General features: G+C 40.8%; 1 protein-coding gene across 5 annotated transcripts in view; it reads left to right on the top strand.

Annotated features, from left to right (window-relative positions):
* Nucleotides 1-19,475, top strand: part of ITPRID1 (ITPR interacting domain containing 1) — a 520,073-nt gene that overhangs the window by 345,883 nt on the left and 154,715 nt on the right. For all 5 annotated transcript variants that reach the window (XM_086964782.1, XM_086964783.1, XM_086964781.1 and 2 more), the window contains exons 6-7: nt 1,991-2,193; nt 17,982-18,529. In XM_086964782.1, coding sequence (XP_086820908.1) covers nt 1,991-2,193; nt 17,982-18,529 — 751 coding nt within the window. The remainder of the gene's footprint in view (nt 1-1,990; nt 2,194-17,981; nt 18,530-19,475) is intronic.

Below are 19,475 nucleotides of genomic sequence, written 5' to 3' on the forward strand. Positions count from 1 at the left end.
ATACTGCTTGTTACAATTACTCATGACATAAAGGCCTAACTCAGAAAGCATTTTTGTGCACCTAAGTTCAACATGAGTGTATAAAACAGAAGTAAAGTTGGAGGACAATTTCCATTTAAAACACTTATGAATGCAGATGTTGCAGTTATTTGTTATATAACACAAGCATTGTGGTTTTCCTTTTCCGATTGTTTTAAATACTCCCTCTGATGAAGGGATAGATTTTTCCTAAATGCGGAAAGGAACATTAAATTAGGAAAATATTGAAATTTCATGCTTTATCACATGACAGAAAGATCGAATGACAATACAAATTCTGATGCTCTTTGTGTATTTGATTCAGAAAAGGGGGTGGTGATGAACAGAGTGTCTGAATTAAGCAGACCACTCTTACCCAGTCCAAAGATCAGGGCTTGATCCATCACCGTTTTTTAGCTCACTGCACCATCCCAGCTCAGAACTTGGCTATATGCAAATTAGTCTGACCCTGGCCCAGTGCATCATGGGAACAGGGCAGACCAAACTACCAAGCCAATTCTTATACTGGGAAGGAAACAAGCTACGGGGGACCGGTTTCTGGCATTTCAGCCGTCTTCGGCCCGGCTTGCTTGAATCCTGATGGTGCAATGAGCTAGGGACTCACATCTGAGTATACCCTTCCACGCTTATGGTGGACAAAAATGATTCAGAAAAGGGGGTGGTGATGAACAGAGTGTCTGAATTAAGCAGACCACTCTTACCCAGTCCAAAGATCAGGGCTTGATCCATCACCGTTTTTTAGCTCACTACATGAGTCCCTTTCTCATTGCACCATCAGGATTCAAGCAAGCCGGGCCGAAGACGGCTGAAATGCCAGAAACCGGTCCCCGGTAGCTTGTCTCCTTTCTGGTGAAGAATTGGCTTGGTAGTTTAGTCTGCCCTGTTCCCATAATGCACTGGGCCAGGGACAGACTGATTTGCATATAGCCAGGTTCTGAGCTGGGATGGTGCAGTGAGATAAATAACGGTGATGGATCAAGCCCTGATCTTTGGACTGGGTAAGAGTGGTCTGCTTAATTCAGACACTCTGTTCATCACCATCCCCTTTTCTGAATCGTTTTTGGCCACTATAAGTGTGGCAGGGTATACTCAGACATGAGTCCCTTTCTCACTGCACCATCAGGATTCAAGCAAGCCGGGCCGAAGACGGCTGAAACGCCAGAAACCGGTCCCCGGTAGCTTGTCTCCTTTCTGGTGAAGAATTGGCTTGGTAGTTTAGTCTGCCCTGTTCCCATGATGAACTGGGCCAGGGACAGACTGATTTGCATATAGCCAGGTTCTGAGCTGGGGGGTGCAGTGAGATAAATAATGGTGATGGATCAAGCCCTGATCTTTGGACTGGGTAAGAGTGATCTGCTTAATTCAGACACTCTGTTCATCACCACCCCCTTTTCTGAATCCTTTGTGTATTTGGTCCAGGGAACACAAATTAGCAATTCATTGTTTGTGGACTGTTGTGATAAGGGTCTAAACACGAGAGCACCTTGAAAAACACGAATGTCTTTGGATTAACAAATTGACATGAGAAACATTTATATTTTAAGATCACCATTCCTCCTTCCCTGACAATTCTCCTGTGGCCATGCTGTTATAATTAATCGCAAAAAAACACCACTTGAATGTAATTAATTGATTGATAAAGCAGTACATATATAAGCAATCCTTACTGGAAATAGATAAGACTAATATTGCAGTTCAGTGACTTAAGCAAATGATATATTTTTTTGAATCCACAATAATTTTATTTGTATCTCTTCACTACTACTAATATTTTTGTATGAATGTATCTCTGTCAAAGTATAGGCAGTGCTGTAATAGTTCATTCATCACTTTGATTGACATCAAAAATTGAAGTGATATAAAGTGATAGAAGGCCAAATATGGATTGTGATATAGATTTTACTTAACTAATATAAAACAAATTATTTCAATGTTTTTGTCATCAATACAGCATACCTGAACTTATGAAGCACTGGGAAGCGGACCCAGTGGAGCTGCTTCTAGACTTAGGGTTTGGTAAAGAGGAGCCTGACATCACTACTAGAATTCCATCTCGATTCATCAACAGTACTTCCTCATCTAAAGGAATCAACATCCGTGTCTTTCTAGAAGCCCAGAAGCAGCGTATGTCGATTGAGAACCCTAATCTATATGGTGAGCAATGCTACAGAAGTATCATATAGTATTCCCAGTGAAAGAGAAGATTTTTTTACTGTTTTGTATTAGTGAGAAGAGTGGCTGGACATAACCAGGATTCTGTAATGTTTCCTCATAATGGCTACTAAGATACACAAATGCCTAATTCAGTTTCGTCCATATGTGTCATGTGTTCTCTTCTTTCCAGGGATAAAATATTCAAATGAGCAAGTTCACAGCACTTAGTCAAATCTGTCCACTGATGCCAATTGTTATGTAAAGTTTGTTTCATGAGGTAACAAAGTTTTTGTATAATACATGCTCACCAATTATTTGGTCTTGTAATGCTTTTATGCTGAGGCACCATCTGTTTCCAGATGTGCGTTTGCCAGGTACAGATGGCTTAGTGGGGGAACGCCTGAACAATCCCTGACTCGTAAATGCTGTGGAATGACTGTAGGCTTTTCCCAGCTATCACAAAAAGGGTGGCAGCTGTAGGTAGATTGCAGAATATTATTGCTACCTCAGAAAAAACAGATGGAAGTCCAAATTGGACATTCACAGAATTCCTGGGCGATTGTGGAGGAAGGGGAAGGTCATCCTTATGGAAAAAGAAGCCTCACACACATAATTGAGTCATGCTTCATCATCGGCAACCTCTCCACACTTTGGTAGGACAGTCCTACCAGGGCGGACTTGACCTCCTGTAGGACTTGGAGCAAGAGGAAGTTCTTAGGTGAAGAAAACTACTGGATAAGAACAGGATCCAGATCAGTGAGTTAAAAATACCTTACAGTTCCCCTGTAAAAGGACTTTATTGAATGAAGACCGCTGGTAAGATTAAAGATGAGTGGGATGGTTATTGAGAACAATGAATCACATAATCTTAGTAGCTAGACCAACATGTTTCTGCCCTCAATGGATAGCCCTAAAGGATCTTGGACATTCTTCAGGGCCAAGGATCCCTAGCTACCTCCTAACGACCACTATGCCTACGTTTTGTGATGTGAGGAAGAGGAAACAAAACTTTAAACAATTAATATTATACTCAGGTGAGTCCTACCTGAGATGAAACAACAAGCTACTAGCCTACTAAGACAAAAGAATATTTTTATATCACCTTCTCTAAGCAAAAACACTTTAACTTATTGTGATGTGGGCATAGTCAAGTCTGACTGGTGGCACTGTCCTACCAGGGTGGGGAGAGGTTTCCAATGGTGAAACATGACACAATTATAAGGATGACTTTCCGCTTCCCTGCATTCCCTCATTTCTGAAAAAAAGGTCAAAGAATGCTGCATATATGACAATGAATATATTGAATTGAAAAGCTGCTTTTTAGTGGCGTGTTTGTGGTTTTACTCAGTTTTGAATATTTATCTCTCTATAAGAAGTTAATATTATTTCTGGAAGGGATAATTTCTGAACCCTTTATATTAATGTTAAATGGTCAAAATTTCTCACAATTGTGCCACCCAACAGATCTTTTTGTATGTCCCAGGGTGAAACTGCAACACATACCAGGAGCCAGCCCTGTGGGTGGCGGTCGCCAGAGCTATACATGGTTCCAGGGGGGGGGGGGCCGCATGGCCCCCTTATTTCCTGTTTCCAGGACGCTCCGGGAAGCTGGTGATACCTGGGGACGAGAATGACTCGGAGGGGGGCCGTGCCCCCCCTCCTTCTAAAAACAAAAAAACAAAGCCCCGGGGAGATGGTGGTCCACTGCCTGGTGGGTCCACTTGGATGCCCCTTAATATTGACATTAGTCCTTGGGAGGTGGAAGCCCCCATGGCCAGAGGGGGTCCGTGCACCCTCCCCCATGTATTTAAAAATGTAAGGCCCCAGGGTGGTGTTGATCTCTGGGACATGGGGGTCCATGCAGCACCCCTGCAATAATTTAAACATGAGCCCTGAGAGGTGGTTGTCCTTGTGGCATAAAGAAGCCCTTGGAGGGGGCGTGCGCCCCGTCCTTCTTAATCTACACATGCTCCCGGGATCTGGCCCACCCGGAGGCAATATTAAAAGCAAGCGCAGGAGACATCGCCTGTTTTTATTTTCGTGAATTGTGCTGTGAATTGTTTTAAAAAAAATGCTTTTCTACCCGGCTGGTGTACCTCTGGGACCCCAGGACCAAGGCTGGGGGTATAGGGTATTCCTACCCTTCACCTTTTTCTCATTTTCTGCATTAAATTTGGTGAGTTGGCTGAAGCTGATTTCCAAGATGGGTACCAATTCTTCCTGGTTGAAGTGTTGGCAGCTAATCAGAGCTCTGCAGATCTCTACATAAGCTCGCCATTACTCGCAAAGGCTTTGCAATCATAGATATATACATTTGAATTTCCTTAATTTCATGCAAACTACTAAACGGAGTAAGACCAGATAACTGTAAGCGTTATCTGCGAACCACAAGCTACCCTTCTGCCATATTTGGTGTGATTCTGTCTAGCGGTTTGGGCTACAGTCGTGTTAAAAACACCTATGGGATTTAACATGGGATACGCGCTTTTTATGATCCACCCTCCTTTTTCTTGGCCTCCGTTTGAAAGATCACCACCAAATGTTCAATGCACTACTAGTACTACTGCCACACTTTAGAAACAAAATGTGAAGATTAGTCAAAGGACGCAAAGTTATAGTCAAGTCAAAAAATACTTTTCTATGGAATCATGGTCTTAACTATAACTACCTATTGGTGATTGCCGGTAGGTAATATAATGTAAGTTGGCACCAGTGTACATAGAGCTGTCTGGCAATTGGTAGATACTACACATAACTAGCCAATGGCAGAATGTTTTTTTCACACCAGTGGAGTATCATCCTGTTACAATTGGTCATATTGATGAGATATTCTGGCACGGTTATTGTACAGTTCAGGAAAAGTGACATCCGACACAGGGTGCCACTAAAATCTTCAATGGGTTGTCAGTGCTGATGATATGGGGCATGCAAGACTTTCATAGAGTGTATAGCATATTTGCTCCTTCCCTAAAATATGGATTTAAAAAATGACAGGACCCAGATCATACGCTGGTTAGCGAGAACATCATTATGGACCTAGAGTTAAAGACATAGTTCAGAAGAGTATGTTTTCCAAAAATTAAAGAGGTGCTTCCGTTTTTTAGGAAAATGAGCACAGTTAGTACAAAAGATTGTATAGCCCATAATTGTACAATATATGAGATTCCCACCAATAAATACCTGAAGTCATAAAGGTTTCAGTGTTTTCATGTCACCATCAGCATGCCCCGTAACCAATTGCAGATGGCTTTTTTTCTGAACAGCTAGTTGCTATATATGGGCAATGTTTTTACAGCCTCTTTTCTATCTGTGCACTCTTCACATTGCTGTTAAATTATTCCATTTCTGAAGGTTGTGGATGCTATTTTTATTACAGTGTTTTGATTTATGTATATAGATGGGCTGATTTCTTGCATGACTTTTTCATCCTCAAGCCTTGCTAAGTTAATATCAGATACTACCAGGTAGGTAACCTAGCAGACCATACTAATCAAACCATAAATGTGGGTCTAATACCTCTCATCTTTAACCTTGATAGTGATGTTCATCTACTCTCAGCTTCTCAGCTCAGGGGTTCTGTAAGCAGAGCATGAAAATCTGATTCTTGAAAAATCACTAGACATCTAGGGCCAGATGTACATGGACTTCTATTTGCGATTTCTTAAAAGCGATTTTTAGCTATTCACTATTAGGAAATCACAAACAGCTATGTACAACAGAGTGGTTTACACTGTTTGCAATTTCTAATGGGTCGTAAGGGACCTGCCTCATTAATATTCATGAAGCAGGTCACAGTTTGTGACCCATTGGGAATTGATAGCACTCACAAGTATGGTGGCCTTCTGGGGTTAGCAGACCACCATGTCTGTGACTGCTTTTTAAATAAAGCAGATTTTTATTTTGAAATACAGCCCGTTTTCAGTAAAGGGAAATGGGATGCATTTAAAAAAGAAAAAAGAAAAGTTTACTTTTTATTTTTTAAGAGTAGGTAGTGGTCCTTGGGGCCAGTGCCCACTCTTAAAAAATGTTGGCACCCACATTCACAATGGGTAAGGGGTCCCTTGGGACTCCTTCCCGTTTGCTAATAGATTACCACCTCCTTCATGGAGTCTGTAGAGTATGAATGTTTTGCTACCGCATTCCAATCGCAAAACATTCATAGATTCCCCTGCGACTCATCATAAGGAAGGGACACCTTTGGCATGCCCTTCCTAATAGTGACTCGCAAACCCAATTTGTGATTTAGTAATAGGTTACCGAATCGCAAATAGGGCTTTGTTCCATTAAAAAAATTTATTTTCAGGTCACAGACTGCCTGATTCTGTGAATTGGGCTGGTTGTGAGCTGAAAAAAGCTTCGTTCCACTGGCCCCTAGTCCACATTGAACCCTTGTGCTCACTAAGAAGCTGAAACACAATAACTATCCAAGGCACCACAAATATGTTTGTTATATGTATGTCGCGCAATAGGAATGCTGGAACAGTTCCAGTTTGGATTGTTTGCATGGCATGCTTCACATCTCCCACACTAAAGTAAGAGCGACAGAAACATCTTCAGTGACAATTTTGCTATTTAATTTGTTGAGAGCGTAGCAGATCAGCAACTATAGGAAATGTCATATTGCATTCTGCCTTACACCCTACTACTACTAACAGGCCTAAACTAACACAGCTATACCACCAACTCAACCTACTTTATTTCACCTCTGGTTCCTAAGATTCCTCCTGGTGCGGTTTCAAGACACAACTACCAAATTTGTCTGTAGAAGATTTATCTGTGTCCACCTTCTGAAACGCTGTGTCACTATAGTGAGGCCGGTTTTAATAAACATATGTTAATAGACAAGGTACAACAATGTCCAACAGTGGAAATGTATTGTCTTTGGGTAAATAACAATGGAATTCGTCACCAAGTTATTGAAGAAGCCAAGTTGTATCAGCTCAAGTTACAAGGTATTAGCCCACCTCCCATCTGCTATTCACGAACAGAGGCAGGAGAAAGTCGCCTGTAACCGAGGGAATTCACTTTAACACTTTCATACTACCAGGTGGCCATAGGGTCTGACTCACAATACATTTTGTAAACTTAAGCCTATCATCCATGCCCAAAAGGTGTCCTCTGTGAAAATAAATTCGCCTGTAGGGGCAATTTGCAGATTTGTATTCAGAGTATCAGATCTCGGATATTATACACACAGATGCAACTTGCTAGTGTGATAAACATGTAAGTAGAGCAGGTTTTCCACAGATTTAAATGTAGCTTTTCCGTGGGTTCAGCTTGAAGCTTTTATAGTTTACCTCAACGACAGAGGTTGACCATCCCGTATTTCATAGAGATTCTTGGTTTCACTTCCCCGACACCTAAGCATAGCAATGAAACATCTTCCAAACAATAAAATAACTTTTCTTCTTAATCTATTTTCTACTATTCTCAAATTGTGTAAATTGGGGATTGATGATCTGTGTTCCCTAAGTGCTTGTATACCTTGAGAGACTTTTCCTCATGATTTACTCAACACACATGAAGGAAACGAAAGTCTACTTGCACTTGTGTCCAAACTGTTGAAAACAGCAGATATATGACCTGAAAGCAGAGCCTTAGTTTGCAATCAAAAGCCAACTTTGATTGGTCTTTGCACATTTTTCTTAGCTTCGCGAGACATGTTTGATAGTCATCAGAAAAAAACTTTGCATCTTTGCTCATCCCTGCTCTTAACGGCTGTTTTAGGTAGCGCTCGAGTCAATAATTTCTGTCTACTCTCATTTGCATTAAATGTGACCTGTAAAACACCGAATTGCATACCATTTTCCCATCTGAGATAAAGGACCGTAATAATGAATTAATTTGTTGTGTGAGGGGCAGGGAATTATGCAATAAATACATAGTTTTTGTGTGCTGTGGTATCCTGGTTTGGAAAGATACTTTTATGTATTTATTCATAATTTCTATTCTACAATGGTAAGATCAAATTTTAGAGTGACCATTCTCATGTTCTACGCTATTCTTTTGTTTGTTCATTTGTAAGGGGGAAGGTGGTGTGGGATCCTGGTTTGGATGCCACGTGCCTTTCTTGTTATCCTGTCTTGCTGCTCAGCCCTATCTGGGTGAATGGTGGAATGTTGAGTGTGTGAGGTAATATGGAATGTGTGGAGTGCCTTGTGGATCGATGACAGTTGGAAGAGAGGGCTGAGTAGCAGGAGAGCTGCTCCTAGTGGGGCTTTAATGACTTTATGATTCAACCTAATTATCCTTCATTAAATCTACTTGAATCATCACAACTCGGCTACCGATCCTCTTATTACATGTGCAACATAGTAAAACATCCCCACTTCAACTGGAGGAGCCAGTGAATGATGTCACAATAGTTTTCAGAATCTAAGCAAACATCGTCAAATAAAAGAACATTCCGGAATGCCTCATGCTGGTGATTGCTAGTGATGCAGTACTGGGTAGACAGAACTTTTTTTATTTTTCTCTAAGCTGGATGGTCCTTCGAAACAGTTAAATAAAACTATTCACTTGCATGCAGAAATGTAGGTGTTGGTCCCTAAAGTGCTGATTTAGAAAAGGATAAATTCACAGTAATGTCACTACCCTCCCATAGTAGTCTAGTCTAGTCTATATATTTATAGAGCACATAGCGACCCAAATGGACCTCCCAGTACTGTGCTACAAATATCCAGACCATATTACACCCTCCTTTAGACAAAATTGCAATGCTTTGTATATGCTGGTGGGAATTCTATCAGTGGATTCTACAAGGGTAGATAATCTGCAAAATGAAAATTTACCATCACTGTCACGAATCAGCAGATTTTCTCATTTACTTTCACCACCCATTTCTGAATCGGATTCAAAATATCTGACCAAGGATTGATAAAAACCTATTTTTAAATGTATATTTACAGTTTATCTCACTTGTACAGCTGCACAAGGTTCCACTCTGTCTGACTAAGATCACAGTTTCAAGGGCATGTGATAACTGTTCAAGTCAGGGTATACCTTTGTAAGAGCGCAACAGGGTAACCTCATGCAGCGGCCTAAATTGCTGCTCTTCTGTGTTTCCCTCTTGGAAAGCCTTCTAACTTTATATTTTTCTATCTTTTCCGTTTGTTTTTTTACTCCATGTAGACTTTTATATCTGCCCAAACGTGGAGAGAAATTGCCACCCAAAGGTAGTCCCCTTAAAGGCAATTATTCCTTGTGCATCAGATGCGCCAAAGTCAAGTCCATCTGTGCCCGTCTCGCCACTTGATGACAGCAGATGCCATGACGCCTGGACGTTTACCATCAGGATCAAAAGTAACAATTTATTACACCTCCCAGCAGCTTCTAGCACTATGAAAAGAAGTTGAGAGTAGCCATAATTGTGGTACTTTGGGCTAGTCAGCTATAGTGGGCCCTTTCACTTGTTTAAACTGTTAGTGGGAGTGCACTCTGGATTGGGAGCTAGTCTGGGGTAAACAGAACAACATATGTATAACCCAACTCTTGCCTATCAACATCTCAGTCAACAACAGAGTAAAGTGCAGATATATAAGTGCCATATCCTTACCTAGGCTTTGTACTAAAATCTGAGATGTGATACACAGTGGGGGACCAGAGTTATGCTTTGTTATGGAAACATGGCTCAACTCGACTACAAACCTGCATGTATTTACAAATCTACCCAAAAACTATAACATTATTAACATAAATCAAAAGGACACAGTGGAGGGCCGGATTAACTTGATCTATAAAGAAAGGCGGAAGTGCCACATGTTGGACTCCACTCCCCTGGTGAATAGTGAATGAATGTTTTTTTTTAAATATCTTGGAACAATTCACTCCCATAGGAGGAGATTTGGTATATAGGAACCTGGTCCAACGCAAATTTTAGTTTCTAACTAGAGCTTCTAATGCAATTAAATGTGATTATTTTCTCTTAGTGGGTGATTTCAAATTCAGTTTGATGAAGCTGCAGACCCAGTCTTTGCCAAATTAAAGGATGATTTGTCAGCACTTAATGTAATTCAAATAGTTAACAAACCTACACATATAGCTGGCGATATTCTGGACCTAATTTTCACCACTATGAAATCTTTAAAATTCGCTTCCCCCTCACCTTTACTCTGGTAGGATCACTATTTGTTAGACTTTTAATTTAATTTGTATTCGAGCAGATACCTTCTCCTAATACTAGAGTCAATATCTCCAAGTATAGGACCTGGAAAAACATTTTAGTGAGAACCTCAAAAAGGAACTTCATTTCTCTTTTCTGACTCCCAAAATAAATGCTAATATAGCAACTGCCCAATTCAACTCTACCATGGAAAAGGCTATTGACAATCTATTCCCTTTAAGGACTAGCAAGTTTCCTAGGCACTCTACCACAGCAAATTAGTACTCCCCAAAGCAATGCAGTTGCAAACAAATGCAGACGTCTAGAAAGAAGGTTGCAAAAACTAAAAAATTTAGTGGCTAGAAATAATTTTAAAGCTAAATTTAACAGTTATCATAAATTAATATGCCAAGCTCGCAGAGATTATTTTATGTACAGGATCCAGGAGAATACGCATTCTTCCAGTGCAATCTTTTAGGTAATCAAGAAATGGCTTGACTAAGGTCTTTGAAAAACAAATAAATCTCCAGCTCTTCCAAACCCTGAAAAAGCATGGTTTTCTTGACATTACGCTGGAGGTAATTGATAACATTGGTAGAAGAGGCTAAATCAATGGCCTTAATGTTTTCTTAACCGGTCGGCAGCGAACCCTCATCATGCACTGTCAGAATGTCTGCATGAGATGGGACTGTATGGAAAAGCTCTTAAATGGCTCCAATCATTGTTAGTTGGCCGCACACATTCGATTCACCTCCCCCTGTACAGATAAGATACCACATCAGTTACTTGTTGTGTTCTCCATGGTCATCTCTGACTTCGGCACTATTTAATATAAGTATATGGCACCTCTGGGACCTATTGCTCACTTTAAAGGTTTCAACATTCTTTCTTATGCAGATGATGCCTGGCTAATAGTGTCAATTGCTGAAAATGTTGAAACCACAAGACAATATCTTGTGGAGTGCCTTGCAGAAGTGTCAGTCTGGATGCAGGATCATTGCTAAAAGCTGGATGGAGACAAGACCAATGTGATTCTATTCAGCAAGATAGATTCATCTTCTTTGAAATTTTATTGCAGCTATTACAGCCATAAAAGCACAATTTAAAAAGACAGTTTTTTCCTCCAATTTAAAAAAATTCGACGAATGGTCAATATAAGAGTGCGAAAGTACAAATTACACAAACAATTATAAATTTGCATTCAGGGACAGTGGCCAATAATAATGCAACAGGGTGGGAAATATGACTACTATAAATATCTTAAAAATATAATTTATCTAAATGATAACAACAATATAAAAATGTCATTAAAAAATTGGCTGAAGCCCAACCTCTCCCAGCAGCCAATGGACTCTTAACAATCATATGATCCACAAATTCCTAGGGTTAAGACCATATCTTGTCTAATCTTCCAGGATAAGGTTGGTGCACTGCGAGTGTTATATATTCACATTACAATTATCAAGCAGACGCCTTAATCCATATGGCAAACAGAAATTTAGCGATCACAACAAAAAAAACTGGTCTGTGTGCGTTTTTAGGATCCTAAAAATTTCTAGGTAGTTTCTAATGCCCAGGTTTCTGCACAGTTCGATCACCCACCTAGATCTAGGGCTCTTGTACGCCGGACAAAACAGAACCATGTGAATCACAGTTTCTTCCTCCACTAAACAACCAGTGCAGAGGCCACCAATGCTACCTGCCCACTTGTTGGTTCTTACGAGTAGAGGAAGGGTTCCATATTTAAATTGGAGGAACAATTTTTTAGCCAAGCAGGTTGAATAGTATCTACAGCCTGTTCAAACCTGTATTGGCACTTAAAAACGAGGAACCCATATGTTAGACTGGAGGAGTCAACTGTCTGAACTATATGCAACAAGTTAAATTCCTTGATGGCACTTGCTAGGGATTTTTTTGAAATTTCTGAGCACTTTATATCGGGAATAGTCCATAAATATTCCCTGCCCATTGCTCTTAAGGTGTCTCTTATAAAAGCCAGCCAGGGGATTCTGGCTCTGCCCATTATGGGCAATACCGCTTTAAGTTCATCCCTATAATGGGCCAATTCCGGGGTACTCCAAAGCCTACGCCAGTACATCAGTGGGCGGGAAGATATTAACTCTGCAATAGGGCAGATGCCAAAGTCCATTCTCAATGGAACTAGGGGTGTGTTTTTAGGCAGAGTTAGAATCTGTCTCAAAAATTATTTTTCGTTACTGTGAGGGCATTCTCAGGGCCATGGCCCCACAGTTCTGCCCCATATAAAGTAGACCGCTGGCCTGTACTTTAAAAATTTTGACTGGCGGTCTGTTAGCCTTTGAAACAGAACAAAATCCCTCCAATGGCCTGGGTCAATTTTAATTTAGCCTTATTGATTTGTGGATCCCACCCCATTTTGTCATTTAGGGAAAGCCTAAATATTAAAAAATGGAGACCCTCTCTAGAGTTCTACCATCCATTCTTGGATGTGGGCAATTGATCGTGTTCACGTTAAAGACCATATATTTGATGTTTTGATGTTAATCACCAAATTCCTCCTCTTGCAGAATTTACTAAATTCATCTAAGACCCGCTGCATCCCCATTGAGGATTTTGAGAGGAGCAGAGTGTCGTCTGCAAACATCAGTGCAGGGATTTTATGGTTCACCAATTTGGGTGGATCAATATCCTTAACGGCAAGAGGTCTTTGATTAGCCCATTGAGAAAGAGGGAAAAATGGGTTAGAGCAAGGACACATCCCTGCCTCACCTCCTTCTCAACAGGGAAGGGAGATGACAATTTGCCAAACCTCACCCTGGCAAATGTTCCCTCATGGAGGCGTCTAAACTGGTGGCATAGATATGGTAGGGGCCCCTTATCTAACAAGATGCCCCAGAGCTATTCGCAATCCACCATATCAAATGCGGACTTAAAGTCCACGAACGTGAGGTACAAACTTCCTCCCTCCAAGACTATGTGCTACCAGTGTATCAGTTTTAACCTGAACAACTGGTCGATAGTCGATGTTTTAATTCTAAAGCCAGCTTGGAGGGGGGTTAAAATATCCTGTTCCTCCATCCATTTGCGGAGTCTGCCTAGCAACATCCTAGCATATATTTTGTGGGACACACCAATAAGGCTAATAGGCCTATAATTTATAGGGTCCATTGGAGATCCCTTTTTGTAGATGGGTATAATTTCTGCCCCAGCCCATGTTAAGGGTGGCGGCAGCCCATTAAGGATTGCGTTCAAAAGCGATTGTAGATATGGAGCCCACATTACTTGTTTGCTGCTATATAGATCCCCCAGGATTCTCTCTAATCCTGGGGCCTTATTAGGTAGTACCTTTGTAATAGCAGCGTGCACCTCTGTCAGGCTACAGGTAGGCGAATCCCCTGGAGACAATAAGGTTTGACATATGACATATGACATATGAAACCCAAGGGTCCAAAAGGGGTAGATAAGTGTATTATATGGTGAGGTTGCACAACTACACCATATATTACACCCCATTTCATCACACACATTTTATCGACTATAATGCTGTATTCTATTGAGTGCACAGAAATCGATTATCAAAACAATTACAGAATTGTGGTATCTCCCCTGTTATGTGCCATTCAGACCCTTTATTCTGATACTTGTGTTCACATTCAATTAATCAATTGTTTCCCAGTATCTGAAAGTATTGGCACTAACAAGGGGTAAAGCAGGGGTGCATACTCACACCGCTGCTCTTTTGTCTTCATACTACTGATTTGCACTTAGCACTATCTGATACTAAAGCCTTTCCACCTACGTTTGTTAGCCGCCATACAAACGTTTTACAATATGTTGATGACATACTTATCATGGACCAAACATGTGTTGGCCTGTTGAGATCCCTAAAGACACTGTCCAATTATAACACTGCGCACCAGCTAGTGACAAACATTACTAAAACAAAAAGTTTGATTTTTGGCAGTGGACCCCGGTGGCCCATGGGAACTGGTAGTAGAAGATATATTACAATCACCTACATATAACTATCTTATGGTTTGACTGATTGAAAAGGTTCTGTGCACTAACATCTAGCAACTATCAAGAGGAAAGGATCCTCAAAGTTCTAGGGAGGTTTAATAGTAGGTTATAGCACTCTGAAGCAGAGGTACTTTTGCAAATTGTGGCTGTGCTATCTATGGTTTGGACACTTTTCCCGACAAATTTTGACTTAATGCAATGTAATACTTTTAGAAAGTTATTTAGGATCCTCTTGTGTGCTCCACAACCTATAGTCATGCTTAAATTTAGTTTGGTTAAACAGAAAATAGCAAGTAAAGTAGTGTTGTTACAGTTCTGCTCAGACTGAAACTTAAACACATTATTGAAAAGCCATTGAAGGCCTTAAGCTTTCCCACTCTGGTGTATGGTGTAGACTTTTGACTGAGACCCTCCAAGAGAAACATTTAAGTGGACACTGGAATAATAATGCTGCTTATGGTATTTTAAGGAATTTGATTAAAACTAGTTCAAAGTAATTTCTAGTGTAAAGGATTTAAATGTGTTGTCTTCAGACAATCATTTTTTAGGTCGACCCTAAACTCAGCATGCATACGATGCTCTGCGAGACTTGTTGTGGTGGAGTAGTAAATAGAAGCCCCGCCCACTTTCTGCCCTAATTTGCCATTGGCTTGTGTCATTGTCTGTCCTAAATGCTGGCTTCTAATTCGAAAATAGGCTTGTAAGACCCTCCTTAGTACAGACTCCTCTTCATTTGTCAGCTCACATGGCGACTGACCCCTTTACTTCGGTTGTTACACTGTGCATGGTATTTGGACTGAGAGCAGTATTTTCTTTATTCGGTTTCTCTTACTGTAGGCCTGACCTGCTTTGGTGCCTTCTTTAGCCCCCTCCCATTGTCGTGCCTTGTTTACCCCGCCCTCTCTCCCGTTGTCCGTACCTTCTCTCTTCCCATCCCTCCGTCGGCCTGCTGCCCGTGCCTTCTTCTTCCACCTCCATTCCCCCGCCCGCCCACCTACCCTCCCGTTGTCCGTGATGCCTTGCATTTGCATTGCAATAGGCATATCTTTTTTTCGCGAGTTTGAGATATAGGCATTGTAAATGACAATGCCTTTCATTTATGTTTTGGTTTTTAAAACATAAATAAAATGCATTTTTCCATTTACAATGCAAATAGCTTAAAATTGCGTAAATGCAAGACCTATTGCATTGCAAATGCTTGTGTCTATGGTTTACACACAGCTGCACATGCGTATATTGCTTCTCAAGGTGCCATCTTAAAATCTGGAAAAACGTTTTCTGACAAATGCAACCGTCCAAAAACCATAGGACATAACAAACACATGGCACACTTTCGCCTTAAAGGAAACATAAAGCATGCGCAGGTGAAACAGACCTGTAAAGTCATTGCATATTCAAGTATCAGTATTTTTAAAGCTACATTGAAATAAATGCACTGAGTAGAAGCAAAAGCTACATTGGTTAGAACAAACATATATGTTCACTGCAGGAGCAGCCTCAGAACTATGTGACATTGGTCTTAGAGATCAATTTTCTGACTTAGTTGAATTGGATAAACCATTGATCAAAAACATGCATGAGTGGCCACTGTGGCACAAGTCGTCATTCTAGCTGTTCTTCACGCACATGCATCAGACACTACATGGACTGCCCTGGGCAGATTTTAAAGGTACGTAATTCGATTCTTCAAATCGACTGCCAATCCGCTGGTCAGCTCTCTCATCGGTCTACCAGCATAGTGAGAGTGTTGCGTGGGGGTTCTGAGACACCAAATCCACTTGTCTGAATGAATACCTCCAAGCAGGAAACAAGCATTTGCAATGCAATAGGTCTCTCATTTATGTATGTTTCAGCTATTGGCATTGTAAATTACATTGCCTTTTATTTATGTTTTGGTTTTTAAAACATAAATAAAATGCATTGTCATTTACAATGCTAATAGCTTAAACTCGCCTAAAGACGAGACCTATTGCATTGCAAATGCTTGTATTATATTGTGAATTCATGTTAAAAAAATGTAAGGCAAGCAGATTTATATATTTCTTAGCAGCACAGTACAAGGTTTTAAATGGTTCTGTTGTTAATTGTTAATTCCTATATGTTAAGTTTTAACAACACTGACAGACATTTTCTAACGAATCCGGCTCTTCTACCGTCTGTTCTTATAGACGTGAATCAATTTTACATGTATTGTGTTTTGTGTAAACAGTTTGAAATAGAAAGTTATATTTATCCAGTTTAACATTTCTATTTGCCAAAAGGTGGTTCGTTTCTACTGTTCTGAGGATATTCCTTGGGTTTTTGTAAATTTTTTAAATTATTGAATTCTCAGTAACGACTAAGGGCCCGATTACGATTTTGCTTGGAAAGCTCTCTGTACGACTCAGATCCAGGGCACTTTCCGAGCGAGTCGTGCTCCTGGGCTCCGAGCGACAGAATATGATGCAAGTACGCACTGATGGACTCGGTCGCTCAGAGTCCCATTGAAGTCTATTGGAGTCTGTTGTACGTTGCGTACTTAGGGTCAAAACACTAAAAAGGTACATCGCGGAAAAGGGCGCCCCATGTCGCGTGGATGCCTCGGTGCCCTCTGCAGAATGCATGCATGTGTCAGGGGGACCCTTGGGTCCACTACCTGCCCTTAAAAAATAAAACGAAAATGTTTCATTTTTTTGGGGGGAGGAAAACGGGATGCATTTTTTTTTAAAACTGCTTTATTTAAAAGCAGTCCCCGACATGGTGGTCTGCTGAGCCCAGCAGGCCACCATACCTGGGAGGGCCTGTCATTCTCAATTGGCTCGCAAATTGCGAAAGGCTCATTAATAATAATGAGCCTCGCAATTTGCGACCCCTTTGGGAATCGCAACCAGTGTTAAACACACTGTTGTAAATAGCAAATTGCACCGCGCAAATTGTGTCTCGCAAAAGAGTCGCATTTTGCGAGGCGCAATTTTGTTGGTCGTACATATGGCCCAAAGTCTTTCTCTACTCATTTGTACAAGAACATGTACATTTGTAATCACCTGGTTAAAGCTATGGATGGGCTCAAGGAGTCACTGAATAGTGAAATTTAGTTGGATTTTCAGATATGCTCATTAAATATATTTGAGAAAAAATGGCATATTATATCGGCCTTTGGAGATTCTTCACATATTTATTGATCGTTCTTAAAACCTGATTGTATATTACTATGCGTTGGCTAAAGAAGCCCAGCTTTAGTTAGAACTCATTCCGTCTGTTGCTGAAAAGGGGATAAGATGTCTTCGCTGACTCTTGGTCTATAGATTTGAGTTTTACAAGCGGGAACACGCTTAACCCACAGCATGAGGCCAGGACACAATGGTTAAGCGATTAACAAATTCTCCTTCAACCTTAGTAAATCTAGGCCGAAATGTTTAGGCAACCCGCTGTGATCAAAACAAATGGAGCATGAGCTAGGTAGATATTTGATGTTTTGATCTTTCTAATCTTTCCACCTAGATAATTAAACAATATTAAAAAATGATCAATAGATATGCTTCATAATTAGCACAGAAAAACACAGCAAACAATTTGAAGTTAATTTTCTCAGCTTGCAACAGACTGGTTTAACTACTTTTGGGTGCATAGTGCCTCAGATTGCACAATGAAAAAACACATATGTGCTCATCTTTGCCTATACTAATCCCTTTTTCCTTTACTAATGCAGGGCGATTTCGTCAGCTGGAAGTCTTGGACCAGGTGACCAGTGCCTTCACTTCATTGTGTGACACAGTTCAAGCCAAGCCCGTTGTGGAGGACTCTGAAGAAACTAAACTTGTAAAAAGGAGAAGGGTCTGCCAGCTACTCAGGAGGGCTTCCCGCCAACAGACCCTCATTCAGCAGGAGAGCGTATTAGGTTCAGGAAAGCAAGAAATTGTCAAAGATCCAGAGGAAGCATCTCCCAATGCTGGTAAAGCAGACAGAGGGAAACCAGCAAGGAAGCCTAAGAAAAGACTCACTGAAAACTGTCTAGATCTGCTTGCTGAGGAGCAGGTTTGCAGTGAGGACAATATAGACTTTTCTTCTCCACTTGTAAGAGCTCCAAAGGGCAGGGCCCCTCTTCCTGTGCACGCTTCCCTGAAACCCACCCACCTTTCAAAGGAGTGTTTATTAAAAGACAGAGGTCGGAAGAATTCTACAATAATCCTGACCAAAACACTTAAACGTGCTTCGGGATTGCAAGACCACCCCACAGATTCTTTTGAAATGGAAGAGGTAAGTGCGGCACTAATTACGTTTCTGTATGCAGCAGCGTCTCTATGGGGGGTGGGGGCTGGTGATGGGGCACAAGGGGAGTCCAAGCTCTTTTTGACCTGGCCCCCTTGTTCCCCATTACCACATCTGCTGAATATACCATTCACAGTAAAAAAAACATTGCACCGTTCCAGAAACGTTAATTTGTCCATCCACCTTTAATTGCAAAACAGTGCTCTTTTCCTAAATTCTAGCATTTGTGTATATATCTATGCACACATAAATATAATGTCAGATTGAAATATGGCATGCTTGAAATATTTTAAGCGTGCCATGCACACACGTATATTCACAGATAAAACAACATGTGACGTGATAGTGTTGGACTGAGACTCGAGCTAATGTTATAAACCAATAAAACACTGAAATTGTCCTGTTATAGTTTGTTGACCTAACTATAACTTTCACCCTAAATATGCACTGCTTGTGACCTCACACTTTCACTTCACTCATGATATGTTAAATTACATCATTGATACATAACCAATAATATTTCAATATCAACATTGTTGAAATTACTATAGAGATCAACCAATGATCCTGAAAGTATGCTAAAGGAGTAGCACAAAAACCTAAATTGATGGTTGGAATTCTTATAAACTTATGTGTGAGCTTTTGGAAGATGCAAAAGAAATTGGATATTGCAAAGTGAAGCAATTGTGATGGCTGGCATTGTATTTTTAATTGTATTCACCCAAAGGATGGGTAGATCATTGCTATGAAAGGCTGAAGGCTGAGCAAGTGAGGTGCTAGGTGGTCATGGAAGGGTGGGCCAAAGGTCATACACAACAGGATTGGCCATATGTGGAGGGTTGAATTCAGGGTTTGGCCATTGGGCAAGCTCACCCTCCAAACTCTATTGTGTGTTGGATGCAGGGTCTGGTGCAACACTGCAATCCCTCTGTGT

Source organism: Lissotriton vulgaris, chromosome 4_1 (genome assembly GCF_964263255.1).
Source record: "Lissotriton vulgaris chromosome 4_1, aLisVul1.2, whole genome shotgun sequence".
Lineage (NCBI taxonomy): Eukaryota > Metazoa > Chordata > Amphibia > Caudata > Salamandridae > Lissotriton > Lissotriton vulgaris.